The sequence below is a fragment of the Apteryx mantelli genome, chromosome 7, assembly GCF_036417845.1.
Source record: "Apteryx mantelli isolate bAptMan1 chromosome 7, bAptMan1.hap1, whole genome shotgun sequence".
NCBI classification, from domain to species: Eukaryota; Metazoa; Chordata; class Aves; order Apterygiformes; family Apterygidae; genus Apteryx; species Apteryx mantelli.
Genome location: NC_089984.1, coordinates 19,351,655 through 19,371,625, shown reverse-complemented (window position 1 = coordinate 19,371,625; position 19,971 = coordinate 19,351,655). Strand labels below are relative to the sequence as shown.

At 35.5% G+C, this 19,971-nt stretch overlaps 1 protein-coding gene across 1 annotated transcript in view; it reads left to right on the top strand.

Moving 5' to 3' along the window:
- Window positions 1-19,971, top strand: part of LRMDA (leucine rich melanocyte differentiation associated) — a 697,858-nt gene that overhangs the window by 3,169 nt on the left and 674,718 nt on the right. Inside the window, exon 2 of the mRNA XM_067299879.1 lies at window positions 1,414-1,514. Within this exon, the coding sequence (XP_067155980.1) occupies window positions 1,414-1,514 (101 nt within the window). The remainder of the gene's footprint in view (window positions 1-1,413; window positions 1,515-19,971) is intronic.

Here is a 19,971-nt window from a genome sequence, read left to right as displayed (position 1 = left end):
TGGATGAAAACTGTAAAGTGTGTGTGTGAGTGTTTGCGTTTATGTAATTTTTCTTTTTTAATTCAGTGAATTCTGGAAAACACTTTCTGCTATGTCCAAACCATTAGGATGTCAACTACCCAAAACAGTTCCTTTCCCTTTTGTCCTTCTATTTGTTAAAGGCATGTCTGTGTCTGGTAGAAGAATTTATTGCAAGAGCAGATACATCTTAAAGACGAAGAGGGAAGAAATTGTTACACTGAACTTCAAGCTACCTGTTTTCTGCTCATGTATTCAAAGAAAAAATTATTTCACTGTAGTCAGCTTTATCTATTGAAGTTATGAAACAAAATGAAATAAATGGGATGCAATAGTGTATTATCAGATTGCAATCATTTTAAGAGTGTAGGAGATGGATGATTTGCAAAAGTATATACTGGCAGTCTATTCTATAGAGAAGTTCTTATTTAACAGAAAGTGAAATGCTACCAAAACAAAATTTGACTGAATTTTTTGCTTGTTTTTCACTTAACATCTTGTAGACCAAACTTGAAATTGTATTAGATATTTAGATAATAGCAGTATCTAAATATAGATAGTAGTCTAACACAGTGTTGGTCTAATCCAGCTAACTGGCAAGTTGCCATTTAAGGGAAGAATTCCTTTAGCTCAAAATATAAAATATCAATGTTTATGCTCATATTTTGAACCCTAGGAGGATGAGCCAATATAGATGTATAGAATTCATGACAATATGTGTTTGGCAAACTTTGTGGGGGTTTTTAGAAGAAATCAAAGCAAAGACTTGCAAGACAATACAGCAGTGAGAATACATAAACATTATCCATCCTATTATTTGTGTTTTTTCTGGAAATATCATCATGGCTTAAAAAAAAAAAAAAACAACTTGAATAGTCTCTCCATTTTTGCTACCAGCATTTATCCCTGTGTTTATTAAAGGTGGGGTAGATGGGCAGGTGTGGATGGGAGGAAAGACAAAGACATGCACAAATATTTCAGTTATAAAGAGAAGTGTGACCTGAACATAGGTGTGGAAGCAGAAATCTTAAAGATGTATGCTATTGTCTGAACAAAACTGCATGCTTGGTTTCACAGATCTTGGGTAGCTTTCATGCTTCCTGTTTTGGTGGTTTTTGTCTTGAGAGGCAAACTGGAAGCCCCTTATTTTTGCTTGAAATGAGAAAATTCCCATACTTTGTACATAGGACTGTGGATGTAATAAATATTTAGCTGATCGTATTGAAAGAAAAATGAGACTGTGATAGATTCTATAACATTAAAACTGATGTAGGTTAAAGGTGTAATGAATGTTCATTATACTGTATGTTGTTATTGGATCAGGGAGGCAGAATCCGGACAGGAAATTGTAAATAATCCACTTGTGAAGTATTCCCTTCTGCTTCCAATTCTCAGGTGTCCTACATTAGTCAAGATTGTGAAGAAATTCCAGAATTCCTGGGAAGAAAATACGGACATATGGCAAAAAGGCTAGATCTTAGTTTCAACTTGTTAAGGTATGTGGTAATGTATAGATTTTCAAGTGTGATATGAGTAATATGGGACACTGACTCCAAAAACAGAATATTTAAAACTTTTATCCAAGTAGAAACATACATATGTGTCAGGTGCATGTAGTTGTTATCAAATGGGTGATACTGTTTCATAGACGATGCTTGTCTCCTGTTCTCATGCATTTGGAATACAAGCAAGCAGGTGAGTCTGAAAAATGAAAATGTTAACATAGATGATGTCCAATGAGAAGCTTATGGTTTGTTCACTGATTAAAATGGAAAATAAACGCATTATGATTTGGAGAAGTGAAGAATGAGCTCAGCGGTGATTGTTCATAACCAAGATACAAGTAAGTGTGTGCTTCTCTCCTGCCATTTTAATTGTAGATCTCTGGCTATAACCATGAATAGTTTTTGATACTCTTCTCCTAGATGAACTGTTTTTATTGTATGATTTTATTTTGGGCAGGTGTATAGTTAAGTATCAAAGCTAACTGCAGTTAGAGTTATAAATAATTTCTAAGTTATTTTAATATATGGATTGATTTCAAATTCTTTTTCCTTTTGGATTTTGGATTTTTGGATTCCTTTTTCCTTTTTGGTTTAATCTTTGTATGAGAGCCTGGTGAGGTTCAGCAGTATATCTTGTAAGATTTGCAACTCTATACGTAAGTCAGCAGAAAGGAAGGTAAGTGTAGTAGTCTGCTTAAGAAAAAGCATAGTTTTCTAGTGTTAAGGCTGAAGACTCTATTTTTGTTTTCCTTTTATTTCATTGAAAGTAAGCCCAAAGTCTACTTATGAGGAGGGGTTGCATAAAAGTAGTATGCTAGCATCTTGTTCTTGTAGGAGAGAACAACCACTGGTTTTAACTTGGGTAACACTCATAATAACTGCTATTCTGAGCCACTGTCAAATCTGCAAGACTGATTCCTATATGCAATAGGTAACAGAGCAAAGCAGGCACTAAACAGTCTGTGGATTGCCATCATTTTATATTTTTGGTTGATGACTCTATGCCTATAGAAGTTGTAAATGGAGGAGAGAATTTTGCTGGGGGGGAATTGCATTGACATTTTTTTCATTTTATCAATAATTCAGGTTCTTTGTGTGTGTGTGTTCAGATTTAATGTGTTGTCAACAAGAATGCTCTTTCCTTACACTTCTGAAGGAACTAGCTCTGAAAAAAGAGCTGTTTTCTTTCATTTAATGCATGATTTGAAGAGCAGTTCCTCTGACTTCATTTTCTTTTACAAAGTAAAATATTAAAATCTAATCTAGATGTAAAATACTACTATAAAACTTTTCTGAAGTCATCTGTTCATGTTTTCATGAAAAGCTTAATGAGTGAATAATTGGTGGTGTATTATTTTCATCTCTTCTTTCCTTCCTAAAACATTGTCACTTAGCCTGCTTTTCAGTGAGGACATTATTTGGTTTTACTGGGATATGGAGAAAAATGGGTGTTAAAATCTCTTGTGTGGAAAGGTGCGAGAACGTGCTAGCCTTTCAGATAACTGCATATAGACATTAAGAATGAAGTGTTTCATTATACAGTAACTGTTCAGACTGGTGTGCACTTATATATAAGCACTGTGCTTGTATATTATAGTGAGAGTCAGCTAAGATACGGGATAGATGTTGTAGCCTTAAGTGGATGTGAATATGGAAGGAATATCATGGGCACCTGTTGAAATAAATCTAAATAATAAGGTCTCTGTAATCTTCTTTAAACAAATGCCATCGCTGGAAAAATCTGACAATGCTGTAGTGTGGTGATGAGTTTTATGATTTGTTTCAGTGAATGCTTAAATTTAGTTACTTCATTTAGAGTCTATTGTTTTCACTGGGTAAAAAACTTAAAACATAAAATACCTCTTTAAAAAGGAGTTTGACTTTTTAGAAAAAATTGCTATCTGTCATTTAAGGCATATGTTAAGTGAAGATCATCTCATAATCACCTCTTCCACCTTTCAGAGGTGGAAGTCCTGTGCAGTTACAGACTTGAAGTCTTTACCGTGCATGCATGCACACAGGTTTATGCACTTAAAGGACTCTTATCAGAAAGATGCACCTCTACTGTATGACACAAACGTCACAAAAGTTTCCTAAACAACCGATATGATGAATGGAATGTATAATGTTATATTTGATTGAACAGTTTAGTTTAGTGAATTATACTGGTTCTGATACAACGATAATGTAGATAACTTCGCTGCAAACATCAGGACAGAGCCAGGTAAGTTACTTGGCTTTTTAAGGCTTTCCTCAAAACAAGTGCAATGTGTTTTCAAAGGCTTGTCCTGACTGCAAAAGGGCTGAGAAGACTGGTAATGCTGTGTAGTAGTAAACTGGAAAGGCTGAGTCAAACATGCTGTATTTTATGACCTGTTTCAAACACAGACATCTTATGCCAAACTTGTCCCTGAATAACATCTTTCAACAGATGCTGTCATATGTATTTCTGAATAATATTAGATTGTGGTGATATACAAACCAAAGAGTTCTTTTTTTTTTTTTTAACTTGGTGTATTGATACATATTTAGACAATAATTTTAAAAATTACCAGAACCTCAGATCAGCTAATCTTAGTTTAGGACAACTTTAGGGATATCTTCTAATTATTGGCTGTTCTGGTACTTCTGCCTGTTCTTTTTTTTTTCCCCCTCCCTCTCTAAGAAGAAAAATTATGAAAATCCAGTGTTCTCATGTGTGGTGTTTTGTTACGTAGATTTCTTCCATTTTTCTTTTTGGGTGTGACATAAGTGTGCACAGAACTGGAAAACTAAATCAGGGGGGCGATTTTGTCATCTGATGCTTTCATTGGCAATTAAATACAGAGAAAATGGATGTTTTTCACCAAGTGTTTCTGATTTTGCAGTTCTTCCCAGGCTAGAACCCCTTTCTTTTTGTTAAACAAAAATTAGGGCGTATGTACGCACTTGTCTTTGCATCAGATGTTTCAAGTTTAGTAACTGCACTTGATTAAATACTCACAAAACGTTGCTCTTTAAAAGAATTCTTGTCTTTCTTGTTTGCCTCTCTCCAAGAATTATTCTCTATCTTTGATTAACCTGAGTGATGCATGGCTCCAACTGTTTCTCTTCTGGCAGCCAAAGCAAAGTGACTGTTACCAGTTATAATGGTGATTCATCTCCCCCCTTTCCCCAGGAGGGATAGGAAAGATAGAAGAATGAACGGCAAAAGGGAACTTTTTATGGGAAGGCTGGGAAAAAGGAAGAGTAATAGGAAATTGCTGAGTGTGAAGAAAAGGGAAAAGCTGGTGTTTGTTTGAAAGTGCGTAGTTGTAATCAGCAAGATATGATGCTGCTGTATCCTGTCTCCTGTTTACACCTCTGGGAGAGAGAAATCCTTCAACTCTAAATCAATATAGTCCACTTGTGAACTATTTCTCCTCATTACTGTTTTCTTTACAGATTTTGTTTAAATGGTTTCTAATTTCTTTTGTTTCCTTTTGGGACTGCCAGGGGGTTGTGAAGAAGATGGAGCCAAGCTTTTGTCAGAGGTTCACAGCAAAAGGAGAGGTAGTCATCACAAGTTACAGCAAGGGAGTTTCCAACTGCGCATAAAGAAAAACTTCTTCACGATGAGAGAGAGGTTGCCCAGAGAGGTTGTGGAATCTGCATCCTTGGTGATATTTAAATCTCAACTGGACAAAGCCTCAGACAGCCTAATCTAATTTTGAAGTTAGCCCTGTTTTGAGCGGGGGATTGGACTAAATAACCACTAGATTTTGCTTCCAATCTAAATTGCACTATGATTCTGCAACTCTACTGTGTGATCATCAATAGTAAAATGGCCTGAGTTGTAGCAGCTGTTTTGAATTGATAGTGATAGTGATTTTCAGCTATTTTAGAAATGACCTATTTATACCTTGTGTTTTAAGTAGGGCATGTTTCAGCAGCAAGGAAGTTTTGTTTTTAAATCTGCTTATGAGTCTGTCACGGCAACTGTATCCAATGAACCTTCACTGGTAACAGAGTACCATAAAGGCCAGGACTGTAATAGGTGGAAAGCATTCCCCAGCTCTCATGTCACAAAAGGTAGAGTTTGGGAAGCAAAATCACTGAATGTGATTTCCCTGTGTTAGTACTACTGGGAAGCTTTACTGAACAGGATTTCAAAGGGGAATGGACAATTATTATTGATCACTGGAAGTTAGAAATTGCATTGAAAAAAGGTAAATAATACTTACTGGTGAAAAAAGAAAGGAATAAATAAGCAGGAGGGAAATAATGTAGGGAGGGAGAAGAGATTTGGGTGAAATACAAAATAACCTTTGTTAGATACATTGTGCTTTCTTGTAGAGAGAGGAAAAAAACTATTCAAAGATTATTTGTCCTAGCTAACTTTTTGTGCTGAATTTCTCCTTCCATGCTAAAGGCCAAATGGACTCCAGTGCCTGAATAACAAATGTCAGTGTTATTTATAAAAGCACAGTCTCTATTTCTACAATAACATCTACTGTTTGGTTCACTGAGAAGTCCATCTTCTAATTTTGTACTCAGTATTTTCAAACATATGAACTGTTTCCCTTTTTCTTACAGAGATTTCTTCTGGGTTTGAACTATGAGGTAAAAGGGAGAGGGAATATTTAATCTCAGCCAATGAGGGAGCATTAATCCAATAATTGTGCTCACAGAGATACAAATATTTCTTTCCTCTCTCTAGGGTGCAGATTATTTCTGCTAGAAGCATGAATAATCTGCACGGTGTGTGCTTCTGCATATTTTCCACTGTCCGATGAAGAGGGTGCATGTACAAAAACATCCCCTTGAACTTTAATCTTAGTCTGGAATATTTCTCCATGACTTCTGTGGGACTGAGATTTTGTAGTAGCCTCTCTGTGGGTTAGAGATTTGTTTTTTTCTGTCTTTTGTCTACTGTTTTCTTGCCTGGAGGTATGCACAACTGGCAGCTTGAAATGGGCTTCAGTTTTACAGGGTGTGTTCTTCTTGGTGAGTTGAGCATGTGAAAGAGAAAGGCTACTGGGTTTGACTTTTTTTTTTTCTTGCCACCTTCCCAGTCATCTGTGCGGCAGTAAGGCATGCAGAACAGGGAGATGAACAACAAAAGAGGGATGGAAATAAAAGCCAGAATTCAAAACAAAGCATGACATATTTTTTAAAAGCCTTTAGACTGATCTTCAGAGAGTTTTAAAATGTTAAAGAAAATGCACTATTGTTAAAACTTTTTGATGGTTTTATTTATAAGGTAGAAAAATATTTTCACCATAATTGGGTAACTCTTAATCGTAGCAATTGCATATTTATCAGTGTGAGGGGCTGTTATTAATGTAGCTGTCATGCACAAACACATTTCTGCATTAAATCCATTTAGTATGTGCATTATTCGGTCTAGAATGTCACCAGGACATCAAAGCCCCCTTAGGCATAAGAGCACAGTGCCCTGCTGTGGCTGCAGAAAGGGCTTGATCAATAAATGTAACATGTTAATGCAGAGCAAATAGAATAAAAGATTTCTTTGACAAGACATGAAAAATCACCTTGTGGCAGCTGGCATGGTGATGCCATTTCAGCGGAGACACTAGCAAAGTTGATCTGACAAGTAAAGAGGAGAGATGATGGTTATAAGGTGCTTTTGTTTCAAACTTCTTTCTTGACCTGTCAGGTTTTGAAGGAGCCTGAATGGCCCTTTTTTGTCATGTGAAAATTGTAGTCTTAGGCAGTTATGAAGCAGTTATCTCTTCTCAAATTGTGAATGCTGCTGTTTAATTGATTCACTTAGCATTTGAAACTGTCACGCATTAATAATTGCTAAATCCTGTAGATACTGCTCCAGTGTGTCATGCTTAAATGTGTAGTTATCAGAAAATTAATATCCTTAATGAACCGATGCTTTCAAACTAGCATTGCATGAAATCTCTTTTGCCCTTTCATTTGCTGAAGGTATATCAGCCAGTTTTCAGAGGAACCCCTCCCGACAGTTTGTGGGGTTTTATTTATTTATTTTTCTGATGCCCGACAAATGCCAGCTTTGCTTTGGGTACATAGAGTGCTCAATGACAATAAATATAGTAATTATGCTGGAGTTAGTAATTAACATAATTATAGTCAATTACGACAAATACAGTGCAGAGCTAAATAAATGAGGGGGAGAAATTAGCAAGCTAATTGATTTACCTTACTTGCTGCTTTTTCTTGCAACTAGCAGTTGCAGATTTTCTGCAGGAAAAAGTGTTGTTTACAAATACCCGATTGTGTTTTGAAATCATTCTGTCTTATGGCTCTCATTCCTGTTTCTTTTACACTGAGGTGAAGAGGATTGAAGTATGGGATAGTGGTTAGAAGGAGAAAGGAGCTGCTGTTCTGTCCTCACTGAACTGAACTCTTTGAAGGAAAATGTATGTACTTGCTATAATTTTAGATACTTCTTACAGTATTGAAGGAAAAAGAATGTCATATGTTTCTTCACAAACAAAATACTTTGCTACAGAAATTTTAGTGTTGTATTTTAATCGCCTTAGATGTGGCCTGAATTATTTAAGAGAGATCTATCTATCTGTTCTTTTTTTTTTTTAAATTTTTTGACATTAAGGAGATCTGCACAGTTCTGGGTAGCTAAAGAAAAAATTCAAATTGTTGTTCAAGTAATTCAAGAGTATTGAAACAATATGCCCTAGTTCAGCCATGAGTTTCAGTAATTTAGAACCATTGGACCAGTATAGATGCCTAGTATCATAACATTTGTGTACATTATAATTGCCCGTTTTATTTCACGATGATTTATGGTATGTTGTCTGAAATAAGTGTATCTGAGCTATGCAGTTAATCTGTTTCACTCTCTTTCTTTTTTTTTTTTTAATTTTCTTTCAAGCATGACCACCATTTACTATAAGAAAAGAGAATTAATTTGTTTAAGTACTGAAGACTGTGTATCTCTTTTCTTTCTTTTTTTTTTTTTTTTGCTTATTAGCAGCTTAGGTTTCTTTCTTTGCTAAGAAAACAGGGTGTGATTTAAAAATGCTCATAAATTTATTTTTAGATAAATGGAATTGTATCTAGAGACTTCAACAAAGAGATAGCATTTTCTGCAGCTAAGCAATCTGAACTTTGTAATTGTGTGATCGTTTTTCTCCTGCTATTGAGGTAACGTATCAAGTTCAAATGAGTGGGTTTGTAGTTCAAGAGGTGGGTACTTGAAGTTTGCCCGTAAAGGATGTTTTACAATAAGCACAAAATGCTCTGTTTTTTAAATAATATTGAAATGTTATGAATGTCTGAAAATAAATGTATACTAACACTGCTGAGGGGGATCATCTTTAGAAGCAATTCATTTGGAAATCAACTTGCTAAATGAAATATTTATATACAAGGAGTCATTTAAATTATTTAGAATTTACAGACTTAATGGTCTTTCAGATGAAGTCTTACGTGTTTATTAATCAGTATGGACTACATTATGTATAATTCTTTTCCTGTTAAAATACCTTACTAGATGGACTGAAGACCAGTGTGATGATGGATTCACTTTCTATGTGGGTAAGATCAAGAGAGTTGTATAAGATAAAGTTTTATAGGTGTGTCTGTCTGTTGTAAAAACAGAGGGTGGATATTACCATAAAAAAAAGTATTTTAGACTTCAGATATTAATTCTGCTTTTGATAGTTGATAGACAATCAAAATTAAATATAGTCCTTGCTCTCTTCTTCCCTTCCTTTCCCCTCCTGCCATGCCTTCCCCTTATGAAAAGTGGCACTTCAACAGGAACTAGATGTGATCTGGGTAATGTATGAGGAAAATTTTTTTTCTCTGCAAACTTCAAATAATAATAAAAAATACTAATAAGATGTACTTTGTCTTGCATATAATAGCTGTGTCTGTGCTCTGTCATTCTGTCAGCTTCCAATGTGGTTATAGTAAATTTAACCTTTTCAAAATATGTATTTTCTGTGTGTGTTTTTGTGACTTGTTTTTTTTTTTTTGTTGCTGTATCTTATTTGTAGTTATTGGTTTATTGCTGATGTGAAGGGAGCCAGTGAATGAACTAATTTTAAAAATATTAAATTTATGGACTATAATAGGTATTTAAATATCTCACTTTGATTTCAGCATAATGTGCCAAGGATGTAAGTTATTTTTCCAAGGATAGGTTATTTTTCCCAACTCTCTAACTTGTAAAGGCAAACTTAGAGTATAAATTGTTGTATTTCAACTTTGTACTGGTGGCCTTTATCTTCTTTAGTCCCAACAGCTTCTCTTTTCATCCATTGATCCTTGCCTGACTTTTTATGGCCACATAGTTACTAACAGACTGTGAAAACACTGTAGTATATATACCTCTGACCCCCAGTGCTGGCCATTATCCATTGATTTACTGTATCTGACAGATCAGAACATAAGATTGTATTCTGTTCTGCTTTTCTCAGGAAGGAAAGAGTTGTCTTGAGAGTATATCATGTGGTAGAACTGTGCAAAAGCTTTTTACTTGAGCTTTTTTGGGGCTCAATGTATATTCATATTGTGTAGCAGAGAATTCTTGGAAGGATTACTAAAGCTGTTAAATCTGGTAAAAATCGTAATCACACTGCACAATTTGACATAAAATAAGAAAATTTTGTGAGCTTGAGCTGTTGTATCCTTAAATATAGCTAGTGAACTTCAATGTGATGGATGGTGAAAGTTGTTTTCTTGGTGACATCCATCTCTATGAGGCTGTTACAATCATGAGCAGGGACCAAATCTGTACTCCTCAACAAAGGTGAGTAATAAACTCCTCGGACTCCGACAGAGGTAGGATTTCATATTAGGCATCCATTGGCTGAAGGCTCAGGGTAAGGCCTTTTGAGTAAAGCAGAGCATTTCCCAGTGAACTGCTGTTCATAACACATGGTTTTCTTTGCATTTGAATTAGTGGGGAGTGAACTACTGCTTACTCTTGATCTGGTTTCCTAGATGAGACTGAGGTCGGCTCTTGGTGCAATGTTGGAGTCTCTCTGCATTTTCTCTCCATGCTCTCTGGAGATCTGGAGGACTTCATTCATTAGATCTATAATGCCAGTTCCTCTTGTGAGAACTGTAGCCAATCTTAAACAAAAAATAGTTTTTGTTATTTGAATGCCAGGAAAAGAATGAATGCTTAGTGTTTTTAAACTGTGCCAGACTGAGAGAAAGCCAGTTGTAAAATGAATGGAAGACTACCACAACCTGTGTAAAATATTGGCATTTTGAGGAGGAGAAATAGTTTGATGCAGTTGTCTTAACTTCTGAGCAGTGTTTGTCAGTAGATTGCAAGTAATGTTTTGATGACTTCTCCTTGGAGAGTTCATGGTTATCTGGATTGTAAGACTGAGAACTAAACTTTTTTAAAGAGTATTGAGCGTTTTAAAAAAAGGGCATGATAAAAGTAACTGTTATACGTATAGTAGTCAGATGGACCATTCTTACTTTATGACTTCCCTAATATCTCTTGCTCTAAAACAGTATTTCCTCATCATGGCTGTTGTGCAACAAAAACGAAGGACTGCAGAAATAACTGTTGTCTGAGGACAAGGAGCTTAACTGAAAGGAAGAATCTGCGTTAACCCTGGAGATATTGCCACTGTCTTTTCTTGTCTGTTTTGTCAAAAGATATTTTCTTTTCTCCTTAACCCAGTGCACGAGATTCCCAGCATCTAACTGCAGATGTAGAGAACTTGATTGGTTTTGCTTACCATCACCAAGTAAGAAGGGCCTCTGTCCTCCAGTATTGAACATACATGCTGAGTGATTATGCCATGAATTGCTAGCTGACATTTCGCACGTGAAATCTATTTGAAGATTGTTTTTATGCATTGCTTGTTTGCTTTATGTTGTTTTGTGTGATTTGTGCTGTTTTGTGATTTTGCATTTTACAGAAATCATCTTGGAGCTAATTTTTCAGTTAAAAGAAAACACAACCCAAACTCTTAGCTAGTAAAAGTGTGGAGAATAAGTATCATAGAAATGCCAAACGGCCATGCATTCTTCTCAGGCTAAAAGGAGCCAGCATGTCAAACCAGACATGTTATACAATAATTACACTGTTTCTAAGGTCATAGTTAATGCAGCGTTGTAGCTCAGTTGCAGACTTTACCCATGAACTGATGCTGCCAGTCATGTGAAGTTTTGGCTTTTTAATGAGTTTTTGTTTTATTTATTTTGGTCTTTCTTTCTTGACCATGCTTGTTTGAGTGAGTTGCTCAATGGAAGAGTGGGAAGATAAGTTGACTATCTTTTCTTTTCTTTATAATGTGTTCTCCCTTTTTAACTTCATGTACCCACTGAGCCAATAAATGGTAGCAGTCAATGTGCTTCATATTATATGGCTGTCAGAGTTTGTTTATTTTTAAGACTGTTACATTGCTAATGTTTGCTGGAACTTCTGCTTTGCTGCAAAATGATAGAAATACACTTTTAAAAGAACACAAATAAATCAGATGAGGAGATACAAAATACCAAATATTGGGGGATAGCTTGTAACTCATCCAAAACTTAGGGAAGTTAGTGAGCTCTTGTTAATTGGAGTGAACTCTGGAATAGCCTCCCCTTCAAGTGCCTAGGTCTCCGGTATTTTTCCAGTGTAGTTGATATCTGAACTGTACCGATAGGTAGTTGTATTTGAAAGTGAGCACACCTCCAGTTCATTTTTTCATAGAAAGCATAGTGTGTGTGTGGGGAGGTGTAATCAGAAGAAGTCAACTGGCATTTTATCCCTACAACTCATATTTTCATGTCGTAAAAGATGTTATTTTATATATACATATACACACATACTATACACATACACACACACAAATATATATACATTTTGGGGTGATAATGTAACATTTAGCCTACTTTGATACAGAACTTGAAATAGAGCTTTATTAGTGGTAGCCTTTTCATGCTCAACGTAGAAAGAAAGAACGTGTTACTTATAGATGACTAGCAAAAAAAGATGCAATGCATCAGAGATGGGTGATTGAGAGAAATAAGTGAATTGAGAGAATTAAACCAAAAAATGAGCAGTCAAGAATAAAAAAGAGAAGTTTTGTTTGATGAAAATTAAAAGAAAAAGTAACTCAAGAACTCACAATATCTGTCTTTCCCTGTGATTGTTTTATCCAAATCTACCCATATACTTACAGTTTTAGCATTTTTAAACTTCTTCCTCCCTCCTCCCACCTCAAAAAACTCTCTGAAGTACTCAGTATTGGTCTCAGTGTCAGTTCTTATAGAAGCTTATAGGAGGAAAGTTGCATCAACTTGACGCGGTCCAGTGGTGACTGATACATATCTCAGATTATGAGCTGTTTGTCATACATGCAAACTCACTATGTTTGGGATTGGTAAAAGTCAGACTCGTTCTCTGTCAATATTGTTCTACTGAAGACTGGAATGAGAATGTCTGGCTTACTTGTCAACACCAGACCTTAATTTTTATCTTTGTAAAACTAGCAAAGGAGATATAAAAGTATTTTTCTAGCATGAAGCGTATGCATTCAGCTCTCTCAGCTCATTCATTTTTGTATAGCATACTTATTGGACTGATGCAACTATTTTGACTATCAATACTCATTATTTAATTTTCGAGTTGGTGTTAACTGTCATTTCTCAGTGCTTGCTTTGCTGAGTGTTAAAATGTGTGTGATATATATAGTCAAAATCTACTTAGTTGATATTGAAAAGGTGGTTCATATTTTATGAACCAACTCTGCTCTTCCCACTTGGCAGATAAGTCAATTGGTACTGTTTGTACCTTGTGAATACATCTTATGGAAAAACACCTATGTTCAATGTTTTTAAATTACTTTCCAATACGTGACCTGCTTTCCCCTTAGAATGTTAATCCATGATCAGACATGCCAACATGGAATTCAGTTTATGAATTTAACAGAAAAGCTACTTATTAGACAATTTTAATTTTTTTTAGTCATCATTTTTAACGCTTAGATCAAGATTAGTGTGTGTGTGTTTGTCTGTACATATGTATATATGAGAGACATGTACTTGGTGATTTAAACTACTTGTTTTGTACTTAATTTAGATATTTATTTACCATGAGTGTGGGTTTTCTGTTTTCATTTTTGCTCATGATTTCAAGACCAGTATATTTTAATTTTTAATACTTAGATGTTTAGGAACATCCAGTTACTTACTTATTACAGCAACAGAGAAGCTTCTGCTGAACAGGTTATGCCTTGTGCGGTAAAGTTTAATTTTGGTGACAGGGGTTTGGGGTTTTTCTTTGTTTGTTTTTGGTAATATTCTCTTTTATCAAATGCTAAAGTATATTTCTGCTGTTGAGAATAAAATCTCTTCAAGCATGAGGAATCCATGTAGCAGAATTGTCCTCAAACCATTTTAGATATGAAGAGGCCAAGACTTGCTGCAGTGCTATGACTCTGCATGGCCACATCACTACTGCATGAGAATGCTCTTCTAGGCATCCAGGACTTTCTAGACCTTTTTGCTGGGGAGGGAAAAATGAAAACTTGACCTAATTTCATAAATGATGAAATTGAATGATTATTTTTAAAGCACTTAAAGGCTGTAGGAAAGGTGTTCTGGTTGTGCCAAGTATTAACAGTATAGGGAATATTCAGAAAACTGATTCCAGCACAATTACATTAAGATAGTTTGACAGTCCAAAGTGTCTGGATGGTAAAATCTCAGCTGCTCAAGGATCTGAACACTTTCTTTTCCTAGCTATTACCTTGCATTTACTACGCTATCTTGGACAGTTAAGTACTTTGGAATAACAGAGATACAGTCATGTGTGAAGGTGATTAAGTTGGAATGGCTTTGGAAAAAAAAAGTTAAATAGTATATTTTCTAAGAAATGTAAACTAGCCAACTAAATGAGAGGCTGTATATGTGTCCAGTTCACTTTCTTCCCTCCCTCTGTTCCTTCTTTCCTTCCTCCCTCCTTCCCTCAGCTCCTTAAATCAGAAGATGGCTGCTGAAGGTGCTGCTGACTAGCTGCATTTTATTGCTGTCCAGGAGATTTAGGTGCCAGTGCAACATGAGGTTCTTCGTTCCGTGCAAATACTTTCTCTTTTGTTCACCGTTATGCTTCTAATCATGAGCTAGGCTTTAGCTAGCTCAGCTGTTCCTGTACAGCATTGGTTCCTGTTGTACCAGGTGCACATTTATTAAATTGTCTCAAGCCAAAGTGGAAGGAAATCGGGAATGTCAGAGGGTAGTTCAGTTTCCTTCACTATTAATCATTCGGCTTCTTCAAAATAAGTCTCATCAACAAATGGTCTATTAATACTACTTATAAAAGGGCTTTTAATATGTGGATGCATCTCTAATGAGAGTCTATCTCAATCCATTTAATGCAGACCTCTACCACTGAATGAGAGACTTTGCTCACTGCAGCCACAGGTCGTTTGAAACAAGAGTTTTACCTGCATGTGAATGACTGAACAATGAACAAAAGTTTCCAGAGTTAAACAGAAGACAGTGTGTTACTCTGGATTCTTTTTGCCCATCATTTAACTCGCTTTCTGCTACTTGGTAAACAGAAGAAGAGAGATCTGCCTATATTGACCTAAATGTGAATGGGCAAGTGTTTCTTTGTGTATTTTAGTACAGGAGATAAATATCTTGGTTGCTGTAGCCCTGGTGTTTTAAGCCAATGTAAATAAACTAAATAACTGTAGGGTGAAGTCAGCTTTAAGATACTGTCCTGCACTTTTGTTGTTGTTGTTGTTCCTTCTGTGTAAGGAAAGTGTACCAAAAGTGAGTAAGACTAGCATGGAAGGCATGAGTAGAGCTAGAAACCCTTCAAGAAAGCTGGTAATGATAAAGTTGGTACTGATATTTAAAGCATAACCTACTACTGTCATATAACCTAGAATGAATACACAATTCCTGTATTGTACCAGATGCATCTTACTAGTAGACAGAGTAGCGTCAGAATTGGTCAGTAAGCATCATCTTATACACAGAAACATTGTGCTTCAGGTTCTGTAATTTTTGTTTAATGCACTATGAGGTTATAATTCAAGTCAGAATTCCTGAATGATTCCTTTGACTGCAAATTCCCACCCAAGTCTCATTCCTAAAAAAAAAAAAAAAAAAAAAGTGAAATCAATAAAAACTGGGTTTCTGCAGCCTGCTAAATGGAGTGAATGCCTATTCTCAGTTAGCTTTTTTCTAATAAAAATGCACAGGAAAGTCTACAAAAAAAAGATATGTAGATACAAACTTATGCTAAAGGTTCATTTGCAGATTTCTGAAAGCAAACAATATCTGAACTATGTGTCAAGAAAACTTGCTTACTTAAGGAATATTGCTGTTTTTTAGACCTTTTATCACTTGCAGAAAATAATAGATATTTCCTTTCACTAGATTTTGAATGTTGAACACAAGTGAGATCCTTGATGTTTGAATCTATCCAGTTGAATAGAAATAACCTTATTTATATTGCAGAGTACATTCACATCTGAGCATATACATAGAAAACTAGGTGTTACTAATTTCCATCCTGTGCAGCTCTATTTTTCTGCATTTTTTTTTTTTTTAATTCTGTTGCTTGTCTTTTTGCTGCAGCGTATTTTATTTATTTAATTTTAAGGCCTTCACGTCTCTTTAAGTGATCATTGAAAAGAAAAAGGAAATTGTTGTTTGAATCCTCTCTCTGAAAATTCCAGCTTAAACCAACCACATCTAGTGTATTAACCGCCCCCCCCCCCCCACACCAACTTGCTTTTTCCTTATTGGTGTCTGGGTGTCAGGGTGCATAAGAGTAGAGAGTTCTGACCCCAGAGAGCTGTGAATGATAGACTCTCTTCAGATTCTTGTGTAAATCGTACTAAGGCTCAATGTGTAAACTTGATAGTACTTCTCTGTGTTTGACATTGTAACGTAAAGCTTTTATGTTATTTAAATGTACTAAAATGCACCTTGTATAAAACTGCAGATGCTGCTACACTTCTATTAGAGCACCATAATACTTTCCTTAGAAAAACTCTGAGGCTAGTGAAAGAGTTAAGCAAAGCAGCCAGAAACCATTTTCAGCTTTTACTTTGCAGATACAACCTTTTAAGCATACCTACATTTACCTGCAATGGCAATCGTTTTGCATTTTAATGACAAATCAAGTACGCTAACTTGCATTTGAAACGAAAGTGCCTTAAATGTCTCTGGCTGTCAGAATGAGATGTTAGGAGCTTGATGAAAAGAGAACAAAGAAGACAAATTATGAAGCCTAGATACAGTGCAAAATGAAATAAAACCTTGTATGGCCTGTCAGGGGTGTCAGTTGATATTCCTATCTAAAGCACATTATAGTATTACTTTGCAGCTCATAGCTTACTCATCTGTCTTTTTTAATTCATCACATTCTAGCCCACATCTTTTAAGTCCCATGTGTCAACAATGGAAGAAATCTGTTAATTGACAAATGAGTGTCACAAATGTGAATTGGTGCCTTTACATCAGAGGCAGGTAGTCTCTGTTGTTTTTTGTCGGCTCTATTATTGGCATAAGCCAGTGTAAGACATCTGTCTTTGCCAGAATGAGAGATGACAGCCAAAGAAGGGCTGTCATTGTTTTAGTGCATGTTCATTCTGCTGAGATACTGTATAAAGATAAAATGTCAGTTAAAAGAATATGAAAAACTATCGGGAGGAAGTCCTTAAATTACTTGGGAAGGAGATCTGGGAATTGGTGCCAGAATTGAAATCCGAACATTCCAGTTTGCATCTATCACATCAATTTAAAAATAATACTTTCTGAGTAACTGGGTCAGTTTATAAGGCATTTAGGAAAATGTTATGTTGTGTTGGCATAATTAGCTCATAAGATGGAAGGAAAAGCATACCTTCACAGGATATGAGTTTATTTATTACAAGTTCATTTTTCAGACACATATAGAATTGTCTCAGTAAAAATATGCTGTGTAGCATCTCTGGCGTTGATTTGCATCTGTTTTGAAATATTGAAATTGCTCCTTTCCAATTTCTTTTTCTGTTATATTTCTATTTTAGATTGATGAATAACATAATGAAATAAAAAGCACAGCCAGCTGTGAGCTGATGAGACAATTAATAGGAAGAAAACTATTAACGTAGTTCTGGAGTGTCTAGAGGATGTACACTATACAAAAGTTACCCCCAAATCACTAAATCTCTTTATTGCAATAAATGACTTTTAAATATTGGATAGTGAAAAGGAGAGGAGGAAAAATTTAATAGAGGAGCTGGGAAAGGAAAGTAGAGTAGAAATATAAATAAAAAGGAGAATGGAGAATATTATACTTTGGATCAAAAGTCAAAAAAGGTTAGAGCAATGTTGATTTCTGTCAAATTTAAAAATAATATGGTATAGGTGCTACAAGATATTCCCTTCTGTGCAGTGGCCCCCCTCCCTGCCATGTGACCTGTGACTTTGATTTCTAGACCAAAGCCTTGCCTGAACTTCTGGGTTTTTGAGGCCTATGATGACAGAATCCAATGAAGAAGTAGATCATGGTATGTAATGGCCTTGGCTGTGCTGGAATTTCAAGATGTTTCTGAACAATGATGATTTCTAAAAGGTCTTAATTTTAGAATTGTTTTTTTACCTTTTAAAAAATACAGGAAATTGTATTTGAAGTAAATCCGTAGATACAGTAGATTAAAGAAGTTCTTAATTTTCTTTAAGTTTCTTAATTTTCATACTACCTCATAATAGAGGTAGAATTGTTATTCATAACTTTGTAGGATTTCTATGTGTTTCTTTTGTGTTTTTTTAACTTGCTTCTGGCAAATAGCTGAGCAGTATTAAAAAATGTCTAATTGTCGTTTCTCCCTTCCCTCTTCCCCATCTAATGTGAAGCTCTCCAATTTTGTTTGTCTTTGATAAATATGTTTATTTCCAAGGTGCCTCCTAGCTATTTTTCTGCAGTCTGTGGTTAATGCTGATTGCAGTGTTTGTTTTAATTCTTGAGACCAGTAACAAAGTTAAATACTTTTAATGGGTGCTAGTAATTTTATGGGTCTTTGGTGTCTTAGGATCTAAAAAGCCAAGAATAAATGTTATCTAGCTTCCATTTATTTTACCTCTTTGGATAGAAATATTGTGGCTTTGTGAATAGATCTTCCTTTAAACAATAATACTAAGAAGGAAGGTGGTTTATGTGTTTAAAAGCTAGTCCCTTTTTTTTTTTTTTTTTTTTTTTTTTAAGGGGAGGGAAGCTAGTGCTTTCAAAGTCCTTTGGAAGTCATTTTGCTAGGCATCATTTTAAAAGATGATGAGGCATCAGACTTAAATATTTGCCAGTTGTATACAAAGGTATATGTGTCTAAATTGAATAACTAATCTTATTAGTAAGTCTTGTTCTTCTGTTCCCAGCCTTAGCTGGTTCTAACTAGCATTTTAGATTTCCAAGTCAAGAGCCACATGGATGGTGGTGGTTTCTAAAATGCCAAACATGCCTTACCTCTTCAGGCACACTTTTTTGAGTTGCCCTTGAGAAATGGAAGGGCAACTATCTCCATTTTACAGATGGGAAAAGTGAGAGGTGAGGAAGACTTGTTGATTAACAATAGATACCAGGTATCATTTTCAGCCCTTCATACCAACATGCACAAACTACTTCTGCATGTTCTCAGGAGTGATGGTTGACACCTGTTCACCCGCTGACTCTGTAGTACTCTTAGAAGTGGTTTAGCCTCATCTGCTGCTTAGCTGCACTTTATATTAGTTGATAGCAGCTGTATCAGCAAGGCGATGGCACAGCTGAGACTAAAAAGAAGGTAAAAATTTGAATGCTCTGTAGACATAGCAGAAAGTTTTTTTGACTTCAAGTGTACCAGGATTTTCTCATATCTGTTCCCTCCTGGTCTGGTGAATGGTATATAATAATAATAACAAAAAAGATATGGGCTGAAATTATTTCTGTTGTTGGTGTTTTGTTTTCTTCCTTTTAAGTTGGGAGAGGAAGAGATAATCAGTCAGGATAACTGAGAAGAACAGATCTCATCTTTATAAAATGAATGAATAAACCTCACTGTAAAAATTCACCTGTGGGAGATATAATTGTAGCTAGTTAAGATACCATCCTGTTCCATACTTAGTGCCTATTACAAGGTGCAAAGTAAAGGCCCACAAAAAAATTCTGCTTGTAGAATGTAACTATGAGAGTGTGCATTCATTCGACATTGACGCTATTGCCACTGTTAAATTAATTCTAAAAAAGAAAGATACTGGAATTTAAATAAAAAAATGCTGTACGTGTGTGCGCACACAGCCTCTTGGCAATTCCTCTACTGCTGCCCCCTCCCTCCCAAGTGCCAGCTGTCATACAGAATCTGAAACACACAAAAATTTATTGGGTAGTATTTAGAAACATGTCAGTGGTAACGACTGGATCTCTGATTTCAATTATCACCTACTAAATTTAGGCGTATGTAATGCATTTGTAGACCTGTTGAATGCACTTGACATCATGTTTAAAATATTTGAAACTGCACTGTTTTTTAATATCATG